General features: G+C 48.3%; 1 protein-coding gene across 1 annotated transcript in view; it reads left to right on the plus strand.

Moving 5' to 3' along the window:
* Positions 1-13839, plus strand: part of KNDC1 (kinase non-catalytic C-lobe domain containing 1) — a 387543-nt gene that overhangs the window by 104360 nt on the left and 269344 nt on the right. Inside the window, exon 11 of the mRNA XM_063963294.1 lies at positions 6919-6996. Within this exon, the coding sequence (XP_063819364.1) occupies positions 6919-6996 (78 nt within the window). The remainder of the gene's footprint in view (positions 1-6918; positions 6997-13839) is intronic.

A 13839-nucleotide genomic window follows, 5' to 3' on the forward strand; every position in this document is an offset into this window, starting at 1 on the left:
GTGATACTGTATATCGTTACATCGCATCGCTGGGTCGCCACCTCATTGAGGTGTGTACCCAGCTTTGCAATATGTAGGAAAAAGTAGGAATTTTGAGGAAAAAGTACATAGAACAAGAATATGGCGCAAAAGGGTTAGGTATTTAATGACACATCTGTAGGACTGGGGTGAAGGGGGGGTGATGGTTAGGAGACTTACTGTATTCTGTCAGGCTTGGTACAGGGAGTCACAGGGTGCAGAAGGCAGTTCAGCACTCGGTAAAACTGTGGCCAGTGAAGGGCGAGCACACACAGTCACTGAAGGGGACTAAGAGACAAGGAACACTGATTCAAATCCTATCAAACCCGCTATCTCCCGTCTAGAGTGATGGGAGATAGAGGAGCGATATTCAAATGTAACCCGTTATCGCGCTCATTACAGTCTGGTTTAGGCACGATCATGAAGAGTCCCGTTTGGGTGCCCAAATTGGTCTCTTTACATGCATTTCAGATTGCTAACTCCAGCGGTAGCGAGCTGAATTGAAGTTGTCACGCCATTCGGCAGTAACATTAAAATACCACCGGCGGGAGCGATAGGCGACAGGAGGTAGGGAGGAACATTTGACTCCTGTCCTAAATAAATGCAAAGTTATTACAGTCAATGAACATGAGGAAGGAGGGCCCTGCCCGTTAGGCTTAACCATCCTCTTAACATGTAAGCGCTGTTTCAGGGCCTGTGAGCATAACTGTCCCCATTACCCTTCTAATAAAAGAAAGAAAAACGATAATTTGAAAGAAAGTGTAATTTACTATAGACAGGAGAACCTTATAATGCACGGCTCCTAGTTCCTTCAACCTTACAATGCGGTGCACAGAAAAATTTCCAATAAAAAACATAAAAACTGTAGATATTGTGTAAAGAAGGTCAGTCAGTCACCTGTGCAAGCCAAAAAGCTGTAGTTTTTATTTTTTATTATTTTTGTTTAGTAGTGTCATGGATAAAATGGCATTGACCACAGCAAGTATATGCACATCAGTCAGTGAAGATAGTAAGATAGAAGAAACATGTGACTGTTAGACTTGATCACATTGAAAGTTATAGTTTCCTTTTGGGAGAAACGCACAAACCAGATGGCAGTTCCAAAAATATAACATAACACATGTTCATTGTGCAGCCAGCGTTGTTGTGCTTGCTGGTGGTGAGGAGGGTAATGATAGGGCACATGTTAAGTGGTTTGGAACAGAAGCTGCAATAGTAAGCTCTCACGTGGGGTAGATTTACTACAGCTTCTAAAAATGAAAATTGGTGGTATTGCCATAGCAAAAATCAGGTTCTTTCTATCATTTTCCGGGATGTAATCGAGAAATGATAGCTAGAATCTGATTGGTTACTAATGGGAACACCAACAATTTTCATTCCTTATTCATGGTCCACAGTCCTGCACAGGGAGAGACATTGGAGTGTATTATTATTATTATTATTATTATTATTATTATTACATTTTATTTATAAGGCGCCATAAGTGTTTCGCAGCGCCGTAGAAAGGACAGTATAGGGAGACAAAACTTAGCATTACAGTAAATAAATAACAAAAATAGTGTACAGGTAACAAAGAGCACCACAATTCTTAAAACATAATACAGCTTAGATGTAAGTAGCGAATGAGTGATCAGCGTACTACTAGGAGCTGGTGGCCATAGATGGAGATGAGACTTTACCAGCAGGAGAAAATGCGGGTAAAGATGGTCGCTGAGTAGGAGAGAGCTTTAAGTGAAATGTGTCGAGAATAGGCCTTTGATAACAAGAGGAAAAAGGGCCCTGGTCTGAGGAGCTAACAATCTAGTGAAAAGGGGTGACAGACAGATGACATGAGGTGCAAGCAAGTGGGAGGTAGCCTGATAGCAGGATGTAAGCAAAGCAGAATTGGTCAATGCATGAGGCAGGGGAATGGAGAAGCAGCCTCAGGACTAGGTTATACATCGGGAGGGTATGCTTTGATGAATAGGTGGGTTTTTAGTGCCTGTTTGAAGCTTTGCAAGGTCGGGGAGAGTCTCATGGAGCGGGGGAGCGCGTTCCACTGAAGGGGTGTAGCACGGGAAAAATCTTAACTCGAGCATTGGAAGCAGTGACCAGGGTAGAGGCGAGGCAACGGTCATTGGCTGACCATAGGGGGTGGGAGGGAATATGAAGGGATAGGAAGTTGGAGATGTAGGGAGCAGTGAAATTAGATATGGTCTTATATGTGAGGGTGAGGAGTTTGAAGATGATTCTGTAGGGGAATGGGAGCCAGTGCAGATTTTGTCAAAGGGGAGTGGCAGAAGTGGAGCAGCGGGAGAGGGAGATGAGCCTAGCTGCGGAGTTGAGGACAGATTGGAGGGGAGCAAGTGAGGCCAGTGAGGAGAACGTTGCAGTAGTCGAGCCATTAGATGACCAGTGAGTGGATAAGTATAGTTGCATGGCCTGATGAGAGCAATGTTGCATAGCTGGAACTGACAGGATTGCGCCAGAGCTTGGCTGTGGGGTGCAAAGGAGAGGGAGGAGTCAAGAGTGACGCCCAAGCAGCGGAGTTGGGGAACGGGGGAGATTATGGTGTTGTCAACAGTGATAGAGATATTGGTAGGGGTGTTACTCTGGCTGGGGGAAAGGATAATGAGTTCAGTTTTGTCCATGTTGAGCTTTATTGAGTGCTCAGACATCCAGGAGGAGATGGTGGAGAGGCAGCTGGAAACCTGAGAGAGGACAGAGGGGGACAGATCAGGAGAGGAGAAGTAGAGTTGTGTGTCATCAGCATAGAGGTCCTATTGAAGGCCAAAGGATTTAATGAGCGCACCCAGGAAAGAGGTGTACAGGGAGAACAGGGGGGCCGAAAACAGACACTGAGGGACACCAACAGGAAGGATGGAAGGGTGAGAGGTGGTGCCGGAGTCAGACACATAGAAGGAATGGTTAGTGAGGTAAGAGGAGTGGTTTGGAGTGTGCGGAGGAGGAGAGGATGATCCACGGTGTCGAAGGTAGCAGAGAGGTCCAGAAGGATAAGCAGAGATAAGTGGCCCCTGGATTTGTCCGAAAGCAGGTCATTAGTGACTTTCACCAGGGCAGTCTCAGTGGAGTGGAGTTGGTGAAAGCCAGATTGTAGTGGATCAAGGATGAATTTGTCAGAGAGGTAGCTTGTGAGACGGCTGTAGACTAGTCGTTCAAGTAGTTTGGAGGCGAATGGGAGAAGAGAGATGGAGCGGAAGCTAGTGGGTGATGAAAGGTCGAGGGTTTTTTTTTTTTATAGAATAGGTGAGACCAGAACATGTTTGAATGGTGAGGGAAAGATTCCGGTAGAGAGTGATAGATTGAAGAGGTGAGCAAGGTGGGAAATGGCAGTGGGGGGCAGGTTGAGGGGGGAGGATAATATGAGGGGGTGGACTTCTTTGTCTGTAGTGTGACAGAAGGAGGACAGGGTGGGATAGATGGAGGGGAAGAATGATGGGGGTAAGGGTGCAGCAGAGGGGTGACGGGAGGAGATATCGTGTTGGAATTCCTCAATTTTGGAGATGAAGAAGGTGGCAGTGAGGGAGGTAGGGACTGGAGGAGGAGGGGGCCGAAGGAGAGCGTTGAAAGTTTCAAAGAGATGGCGAGGACTGAGAAGAGAGGAGAACTTGGAAAAAGGATTGCTTTGCGAGGGAAAGAGCACAGCTGTAGGAGGAGAAAATAAACTTGAAATGGAGGAAGTCCGCCAGAGAGTGAGATTACCTCCGGAAGTGTTCAGCGGAACGTGAACATTTTTGTAAGAATCGTGTTAGTTTGGTGTGCCAGTGTTGGGGTATAGAGCGGCGGAGGGGGACAGAGGAGGGGGGGCACGGAGTCCAGAGCAGAGGTTAGTGAAGAGTTCTAGAAGGAGGCTGCCTGGTCGGGACAGGTCATAGTGGAAAGAGGAGAGAGGAAGGTCTCAAGGGAGGATAGGATAGTGGGGTCGAGAGAACCGAGATTGCGTCTGGTGATTTGTGAGTCTGGACGCGGAGAGGAGAGGGGAAGATGAGAGGGTGAAAGAAAACAGGTGGTGGTCAGAGAGTGGGAAGGAAGAGTTTGAGAAATCAAAAAGATCATATCGGTGGGTGAACACAAGGTCAATGGAGTGGCCGAGATTGTGAGTATGAGTGGAGGTCCATTGAGAAAGTCCTGAGGAGGAGGAAAGGGCAAGAAGATTAGTGGAAGCTGCATTAGTGATGTCAATAGAGATGTTAAAGACACCGAGGATGATAGAGGGGAGGTCGGAGGAGAGAAAGTGGGAAAGCGACACCGAGGATGATAGAGGGGAGGTCGGAGGAGAGAAAGTGGGAAAGCGACACCGAGGATGATAGAGGGGAGGTCGGAGGAGAGAAAGTGGGAAAGCCAGGTAGTAAATTTGTGAAGTAAAAAGGTGAACAGGGTTCAAGGGTATGGTAGATCACTGCCACAAGGTAGTGAATGGTGTAGAAGAGGCAGCTAGTGTGGACCTCAAAGGTGGAGAAGGTGAGAGAGGGCTCAGGTGGGATGACACAAAAGGTGCAGTTTGGGGAGAGAAGGATGCCCACTCCTCCACCCTTGCGGTCATCAAGTCTGACCTAGTGGGTGAAGAAAAGACCTCCATAGGAGAGGGCAGCAAGGGAGGTGGTGTCAGAGGAGGAGAGCCAGGTTTCAGTGATGGCAAGATGGTTAAAGGAGATTGATCTAGCATTCCAGAGTGCACAGGAGAAAGGAAGGGAGGGGACAGGGGAGATGGGGATCAGGTTGGCTGGGTTATGAATGTGTGTTGGTGGTCTGGAAATTGCGGCGGGGGGTGTGACCTATCGGTGAGGATTGGTATGGGACAAGATCGAGGAGCCATAATTCCAGTACAGTTGTGTTGTTCAGAGGAATAATATAGAATGGAGTGGGTGTAATATAGAATGGACAGTGAGAAGGGGGGGTGTAGTAAAAGCAAAGACAGTGAGAACAGGCATTTTTGGGATGTAGTGGAAGGAACGGAAAGGCTAAGATTGTTACACAGTGGATGTAGATAGTGTAACTGAGGAGCAAAAAGCAATGTGTGAGAGCAGTAGAGCTGTTAGTTAATCAGACAGGGAGTTCAGTGTCCAGGCTGTGCAGTCTACAGGCGTTGGTGGATTAGGTAACTCACTGTAGTATGTTGACTGCAGTTTTTTTGTGGAGGTAGGGAACATAGGGGGTCATTCCGAGTTGATCATAGCTGTGCTAAATTTAGCACAGCTACGATCGTGAACATAGACATGTGGGGGGATGCCCAGCACAGGGCTATCCCACCCCGCATGTCACTGACGACCCGCACCCCCAGCAGAAGTGCAAAAGCATTGCCGCTTTAGGAGTAGCTCCCGGCCAGCGCAGCTTTAGCGTGCTGGGCGGGAGCTAGTCGTCGCTCCCTGGCCTGCAGCAGCTGCGTGTGACGTCACGCAGCTGCAGCGGCCCGCCCCCCACACGGTCCAGCCACACCTGCGTTGGCCGGACCATGCCCATGAAATGGCGGGGGAACGGATTCTTTCTTTGTCTTCTATGGCTTCCACAAGCGTGGCTGGCCATATAACAAACAAACTCTGGCCAGATGGGTTTGCATGACTATCTCACAGGCTTATACGCAGGCTGACCTTCCTGTGCCAGATAGTCTCTGCCCATTCTACTCGCTCTGTGGGTCCTTTGTGGGCAGCCCGCCTTGGCGCTTCTGCTGAACACCTGTGCAAGGTGGCCACATGGTCTGTCCATACTTTTCTTAGGTTCTATGCCTTTGATACCTTTTGCCTCTCCAGGATGCTTCCTTTGGACACCGGATTCTATTCTTAGCTCAGGAGCATCCCCTCCTCTGAACAACTGCTTTGCGATATCCCAAATGTCTCTCCCTGTGGAGACTAAGGAACCTGAAGAAGAACATAAGAGTTATGGTAAAAACTTACCTTTGTTAACTTTTTTTTTTTTTTTTTTGAGGTCCATAGGATCCACAGGGCACCCATCCTGATGTACCTGGCTTCTATGAGTTTCTTCTCCTGGTCACCCTGTGGATCTTATGGACCTCGAAAAAAAAGGCTTACCAATGGTAAGTTTTACTATATCTATTATTTTTGGTTTGAGTCTTGAATTTTGAGTTGGAATCCAGTAAATCACAATACACAGAATTTCTGGTGCATCATACTGCTATAGTCCCAACAGCACCGAATTGGGATAATGAAGGTCCTGTCATAGTCAGGCAGTAAGATTGGCAGATACACCTCTGTTTGAATTGAAATACATTCATCTTGTTACTTATTAAGGTCCAGATTTATCAAGCCTTGGAGATTGATAAATTGCACAGTGATAAAGTCCCTACCAGTCTGCTCCTGTCATTTTTCAAACACAACCTGTGACATGGAAGTTAGGAGCTGATTGGTTGCTACTTTATTACTGTGCAATTTATCACTCTCCAAGGCTTGATAAATCTGGGCCTAGGATGGCCTTTTATATATTTAATGTAATTGGCCTCGGGTATGGGACTCATGGTCGACAGTGGCTAGGTTGACACTAGAAATAGGTTGACACGAACAAGAGTTTTTCGTGGTTTTTTTTGTGTTTTCTTCATAAAGTGACAGGGAACCCCAATTAGTGCACCGTGTCCCCTCGCATGGCGAGCGTTCGGGCAAGGTGCCTTGCTCCACTACCACTGCACTCGGCACAGGCTACCGTTCCCAATTGCAGTCCACGTGGATCGTAAAGTATGAAAAAGTAAAAAAAAAAAAAAAAGAGAAAAATTTGAAAAACTCATGTTGACCTTTTCCCATGTCAACCTTGTTCATGTCTACCTATTTTTAGTGTCAGCCTATTCATTGTCGTCCAATGGGTGTCGAACTAAGTGGTGTCTACCCAGGATCCGGATACCATTGGCGTCATGTCTGAAGCTCATGTTTCTTTTTGTCTTTGCTCTGATTTCAGATTTGCAGAAAGTATCTACAACAAAAGAATCTTGACAGTAGGAAAATTTGGGAACACTTAATCAGTTTTGCAGATCAGGTAAATGATGTGGCTCCAGGAGAAAACAGTAGTAGTAGTAGTAGTAGTAGTATATGCGCCTGTTTTAAACCAGGAACTGTAGCTTAAGTGTTGGTAATAAATGCTAAAGTTACAGTACTGGTTTCGTATTTTATACTTGTATATAATATAGTGCTTTAAAATGCCTTTAAATACCGGATCAGATAGAACATATAAGTAACATTAAGTTCTTTTACAATCCAAACATCCCTTCTGTTTCCTATTAAACATTCAAATGACAAATTGCTTTCCTGACACGTCTGATTGCCAATTGTAAATAAACAATACAACTAATTAGCGCACTAGTCATACTGATAATAGTATAATAATCTTCAGTAAGAGGGGTCAAGACGCAATTCGCCAATCAGAAACACCCACTAATCGCCATCATTGATATCTAGTCCCACAGCAGCTAGAGCAGGGGTGGGCAATTATTTTAGCTAGGGGGCCACTTAACACTTTACAGCGAATATGTGAGGGCCGTACACAAAATATATTGTTTCTGCTGTAATTCTAGCACCTCCCTCACCCATATACGTGTGTCGTCGTCCCCTCACCCCCCCCCCCCCCCCCCCCACTCCCACCCCATATGCATTATATATTTATTAATAATGGGGACAGGCAAAAATAAAGAGAAATGGCTAAATAAAATAAACAGAAGAGCCTTCATTTAAGGACAGAATCCCTTATAAGCAAGTAATTAGAATTAAAAAAAAAAACAGTGATGAAAACAAATAACAACATCCAGAATATTAGCAGCTCCCCTCCCTCCCTCCATCCTTGGGCAGTTACCAGCTCCTTCCCCAATCCCACCCTCCCTACTTAGGCAGAGTCACCAGATCCTTCACCCTCCCTCCCTCCCTCCCTACTCCTTGGGCAATGTTACCAGCTCCTTCCCCCCTCCCTTCCCTCCTTGGGCATACTTACCAGCTCTCCCTTCCTCCCTCAGCACATTCAGCAGCCCCGCCCCCCCCCCCCCCCCCCCTTAATACTGGGCAGATCTAGCACCCCTACCCCGCTGCCACCCGCCAGCCATTCAAACACGGACAGCCCACAGCCATGGTACCTTAGCGATATAAACCAGTCCTCCAGTCCACAACGGCAGTCAATGCAGCAGCTGCATTCAAACCTCCCGCTTCGGCGTCCTGCTTTTGGCTCCACCCCCAACTCCATCCAGCAGCGACAAGTCCTTCTGTCTGGTACAGCTACACTCGGCTGCACCAGTGACCTGACGTAGCGGCGGTCACCGCGGCTTGTAGCTTTTGTAGTGCAATGACAAGCAGCCACTCGGGCCGCTTGTCATTGCTGCAATGACAAGCGGCCCGAGTGGCTGCTTGTCATTGCACTACAAAAGCTACAAGCCGCGGTGACCGCCGCTACGTCAGGTCACTGGTGCAGCCGAGTGTAGCTGTACCAGACAGAAGGACAGTGGTGGGAGGCAGCGGGCCGGCCAGGATCCGTTTGCGGGCCGTATTTTGCCCACCCCTAAGCTAGAGGAATGCTTATTTCTCTTACGTCCTAGAGGATGCTGGGAACTCCGTAAGGACCATGGGGATAGACGAGCTCCGCAGGAGACATGGGCACAAAAAAAGAACTTTAGGTATGGGTGTGCTCTGGCTCCTCCCTCTATGCCCCTCCTCCAGACCTCAGTTCGATACTGTGCCCAGAGGAGACTGGGTGCATTACAGGGAGCTCTCCTGAGTTTCCTGAAAGAAAGAAATTTTGTTAGGTTTTTTATTTTCAGGGAGCCTGCAGGCAACAGACTCCCTGCATCGAGGGACTGAGGAGAGAGAAGCAGACCTACTTTAATGCTAGGCTCTGCTTCTTAGGCTACTGGACACCATTAGCTCCAGAGGGAACGGAACGCAGGTCTCACCCTCGCCGTTTGTCCCGGAGCCACGCCGCCGTCCTCCTCACAGAGCCGGAAGATAGAAGCCAAGTGAGTATCAGAAGAAAGAAGACTTCCGAGGCGGCAGAAGACTTTGGATCTTCACTGAGGTAACGCGCAGCGGTAACACTGCGCACCATTGCTCCCACACAACACACACACACGGCAGGCACTGTAAGGGTGCAGGGTGCAGGGGGGGCACCCTGGGCAGCAATTTGAACCTCCGATCTGGCTAAAATGAGTATATACAGACTCTACACTGTATATAAGAGATCCCCCGCCAGTTTTTTTAATGATTTCAGCGGGACCGAAGCATGCCGCTGAGAGGGCGGAGCTTGTTCCTCAGCACTAACCAGCGCCATTTTCTCCACAGCATACCGCTGAGAGGAAGCTCCCCAGACTCTCCCCTGCTGAACACGGTGAAAGAAGGTTTGAAAGAAGTGGGGGGGGGGCACATATTTTGGCGCAGATGAATATAATAGTGCTATCTGGGTAAAAGATGTATTGTTTTTTCCCTGGGTCAATTTGGCGCTGGGTGTGTGCTGGCATACTCTCTCTCTGTCTCTCCAAAGGGCCTTGTGGGGGAACTGTCTTCAGATAAAAGGATTCCCTGAGTGTGTGGTGTGTCGGTACGCGTGTGTCGGCATGTCTGAGGTAGAAGGCTCTCCTAGGGAGGAGGTGGAGCAAATGACTGTGGTGTCTCCGTCGGCAACACCGACACCTGACTGGTTGGATATGTGGAATGTTTTAAGTGCTAATGTAAGTTTATTGCACAAAAGGTTGGACAAAGCTGAGTCCAGGGAGTGTACAGGGAGTCAAGCCCTGCCTGCCCCTATGTCGCAGGGACCTTCGGGGTCTCAAAAGCGCCCACTATCCCAAATAGTAGACACTAATACCGACACGGATTCTGACTCCAGTGTCGACTACGATGATGCAAAGTTACAGCCAAAATTGGCTAAAAGTATTCACTATATGATTATTGCAATAAAGGATGTACTGCATATCACAGATGACCCCTCTGTCCCTGACACGAGGGTGCACATGTTTAAGGAAAAGAAACCCGAGGTAACCTTTCCCCCATCTCATGAGCTGAACGAATTATTTGAAAAGGCTTGGGAATCTCCAGACAAGAAACTGCAAATTCCCAAAAGGATTCTTATGGCGTATCCTTTCCCGAATAAGGACAGGATACGGTGGGAATCCTCTCCAAGGGTGGACAAAGCGTTGACACGCTTATCCAAAAAGGTAGCGCTGCCATCCCAAGATACGGCAACCCTCAGGGATCCTGCTGATCGCAAGCAGGAGGCTACCTTGAAGTCCATTTACATACATTCTGGTACCTTACTCAGACCGGAGATAGCGTGGGCTTGGATTTGTAGCGCTGTAGCAGCGTGGACAGATACCTTATCGGCGGAACTTGATACCCTGGATAAGGATACCATTTTATTGACCCTGGGTTATATTAAAGATGCTGTCTTGTATATGAGAGATGCTCAAAGAGACATTGGCCTACTGGGTTCTAGAGTCAACGCTATGGCGATTTCTGCTAGACGAGTCCTATGGACCCGACAATGGACGGGTGATGCCGACTCGAAGAGGCATATGGAGGTTTTACCTTACAAGGGTGAGGAATTGTTTGGGGAAGGTCTCTCGGACCTAGTTTCCACAGCCACGGCAGGTAAATAAACTTTTTTGCCTTATGTTTCCTCACAGCCTAAGAAAGCGCCACATTATCAGATGTAGCCCTTTCGGTCGCTTAAAAACAAGAGAGTACGGGGATCGTCCTTTCTTGCCAGAGGTAAGGGCAGGGGGGAAAAGCTGCCAACCACAGCTAGTTCCCAGGAGCAGAAGTCCTCCCCGGCCTCTACAAAATCCACTGCATGACGCTGGGGCTCCGCTGAGGGAGTCCGCCCCAGTGGGGGCACGTCTTCGACTTTTCAGCCACATCTGGGTTCACTCACAGGTGGATCCCTGGGCAATAGAAATTGTTTCCCAGGGTTACAAGCTGGAATTCGAAGAGGTGCCTCCTCACCGCTTTTTCAAGTCGGCCCTACCAGCTTCTCCCCCAGAGAAGGAGATAGTTTTCTCTATCGTCCTAGTGGATGCTGGGGTTCCTGAAAGGACCATGGGGAATAGCGGCTCCGCAGGAGACAGGGCACAAAAAGTAAAGCTTTAGGATCAGGTGGTGTGCACTGGCTCCTCCCCCCATGACCCCCCTCCAGTTAGATTTTTGTGCCCGGCCGAGAAGGGTGCAATCTAGGTGGCTCTCCTAAAGAGCTGCTTAGAAAAGTTTAGCTTAGGTTTTTTATTTTACAGTGAGTCCTGCTGGCAACAGGATCACTGCAACGAGGGACTTAGGGGAGAAGAAGTGAACTCACCTGCGTGCAGGATGGATTGGCTTCTTGGCTACTGGACATTAGCTCCAGAGGGACGATCACAGGTACAGCCTGGATGGTCACCGGAGCCTCGCCGCCGGCCCCCTTGCAGATGCTGAAACGAGAAGAGGTCCAGAATCGGCGGCAGAAGACTCCTCAGTCTTCTTAAGGTAGCGCACAGCACTGCAGCTGTGCGCCATTTTCCTCTCAGCACACTTCACACGGCAGTCACTGAGGGTGCAGGGCGCTGGGAGGGGGGCGCCCTGGGAGGCAAATGAAAACCTTTTTTGGCTAAAAATACCTCACATATAGCCTCCGGGGGCTATATGGAGATATTTAACCCCTGCCAGAATCCGTTAAGAGCGGGAGACGAGGCCGCCGAAAAAGGGGCGGGGCCTATCTCCTCAGCACACAGCGCCATTTTCCCTCACAGAAAGGCTGGAGGGAAGGCTCCCAGGCTCTCCCCTGCACTGCACTACAGAAACAGGGTTAAAACAGAGAGGGGGGGCACTAATTTGGCGTTAGAAATATATAAAAAAGATGCTATAAGGGAAAACACTTATATAAGGTTGTCCCTATATAATTATAGCGTTTTTGGTGTGTGCTGGCAAACTCTCCCTCTGTCTCTCCAAAGGGCTAGTAGGTCCTGTCCTCTATCAGAGCATTCCCTGTGTGTGTGCTGTGTGTCGGTACGTGTGTGTCGACATGTATGAGGACGATGTTGGTGAGGAGGCGGAGCAATTGCCTGTAATGGTGAAGTCACTCTCTAGGGAGTCGACACCGGAATGGATGGCTTATTTAGGGAATTACGTGATAATGTCAACACGCGCCAAGGTCGGTTGACGACATGAGACGGCCGACAAACAATTAGTACCGGTCCAGACGTCTCAAAAACACCGTCAGGGGTTTTAAAACGCGCGTTTACTTTAGTCGGTCGACACAGACACAGACAGGGACACTGAATCCAGTGTCGACGGTGAATAAACAAACGTATTCCTTATTAGGGCCACACGTTAAGGGCAATGAAGGAGGTGTTACATATTTCTGATACTACAAGTACCACAAAAGAGGGTATTATGTGGGATGTGAAAAAACTACCGTAGTTTTTCCTGAATCAGATAAATTAAATGAAGTGTGTGATGATGCGTGGGTTCCCCCCGATAGAAAATATGGGCGGTATACCCTTTCCCGCCAGAAGTTAGGGCGCGTTGGGAAACACCCCTTAGGGTGGATAAGGCGCTCACACGCTTATCAGAACAAGTGGCGGTACCGTCTATAGATAGGGCCGTCCTCAAGGAGCCAGCTGACAGGAGGCTGGAAAAATATCATAAAAAGTATATACACACATACTGGTGTTATACTGCGACCAGCGATCGCCTCAGCCTGGATGTGCAGAGCTGGGGTGGCTTGGTCGGATTCCCTGACTAAAAATATTGATACCCTTGACAGGGACAGTATTTTATTGACTATAGAGCATTTAAAGGATGTATTTCTATATATGCGAGATGCACAGAGGGATATTTGCACTCTGGCATCAAGAGTAAGTGCGATGTCCATATCTGCCAGAAGATGTTTATGGACACGACAGTGGTCAGGTGATGCAGATTCCAAACGGCACAAAGGTGTATTGCCGTATAAAGGAAGAGGAGTTATTTGGGGTCGGTCCATCGGACCTGGTGGCCACGGCAACTGCTGGAAAATCCACCGTTTTTACCCTAAGTCACATCTCTGCAGAAAAAGACACTGTCTTTTCAGCTTCAGTCCTTTCGTCCCTATAAGAGTCATATCTGCCCAGGGATAGAGGAAAGGGAAGAAGACTGCAGCAGGCAGCCCATTCCCAGGAACAGAAGCGTTCCACCGCTTCTGACAAGCTCTCAGCATGACGCTGAGACCGTACAGGACCCCTGGATCCTACAAGTAGTATCCCAGGGGTACAGTTTGGAATGTCGAGACGTTTCCCCTGCGCAGGCTCCTGAAGTCTGCTTTACCAAGGTCTCCCTCCGACAAGGAGGCAGTATGGGAAAAAATTCACGAGCTGTATTCCCAGCAGGTGATAATTAAATTACCCCTCCTACAACAAGAAAAGGGGGTATTATTCCACACTATATTGTGGTACTGAAGCCAGAAGGCTAGGTGAGACCTATTCTAAATCTAAAAAAATTTGAACACTTACAAAGGTTCAAATCAAGATGGAGTCACTCAGAGCAGTGATAACGAACCGGGAAGAAGGGGACTATCTGGTGTCCCGAGACATCAGGGATGCTTACCTCCATGTCCCAAATTTGCCCTTATCACTAAGGGTACCTCAGGTTCGTGGTACAGAACTGTCACTATCAGTTTCAGACGCTGCCGTTTGGATTGTCTACGGCACCCCGGGTCTTTACCAAGGTAATGGCCGAAATGATGGTTCTTCTTCGAAGAAAAGGCGTCTTAATTATCCCTTACTTGGACGATCTCCTGATAAGGGCAAAGTCCAGGGAACAGTTGGAGGTCGGAGTAGCACTATCTCGGATACTGTTACAACAGCAGGGGTGGATTCTAAATATTCCAAAATCGCAGCTG

The sequence above is a fragment of the Pseudophryne corroboree genome, chromosome 3, assembly GCF_028390025.1.
Source record: "Pseudophryne corroboree isolate aPseCor3 chromosome 3, aPseCor3.hap2, whole genome shotgun sequence".
NCBI lineage: Eukaryota > Metazoa > Chordata > Amphibia > Anura > Myobatrachidae > Pseudophryne > Pseudophryne corroboree.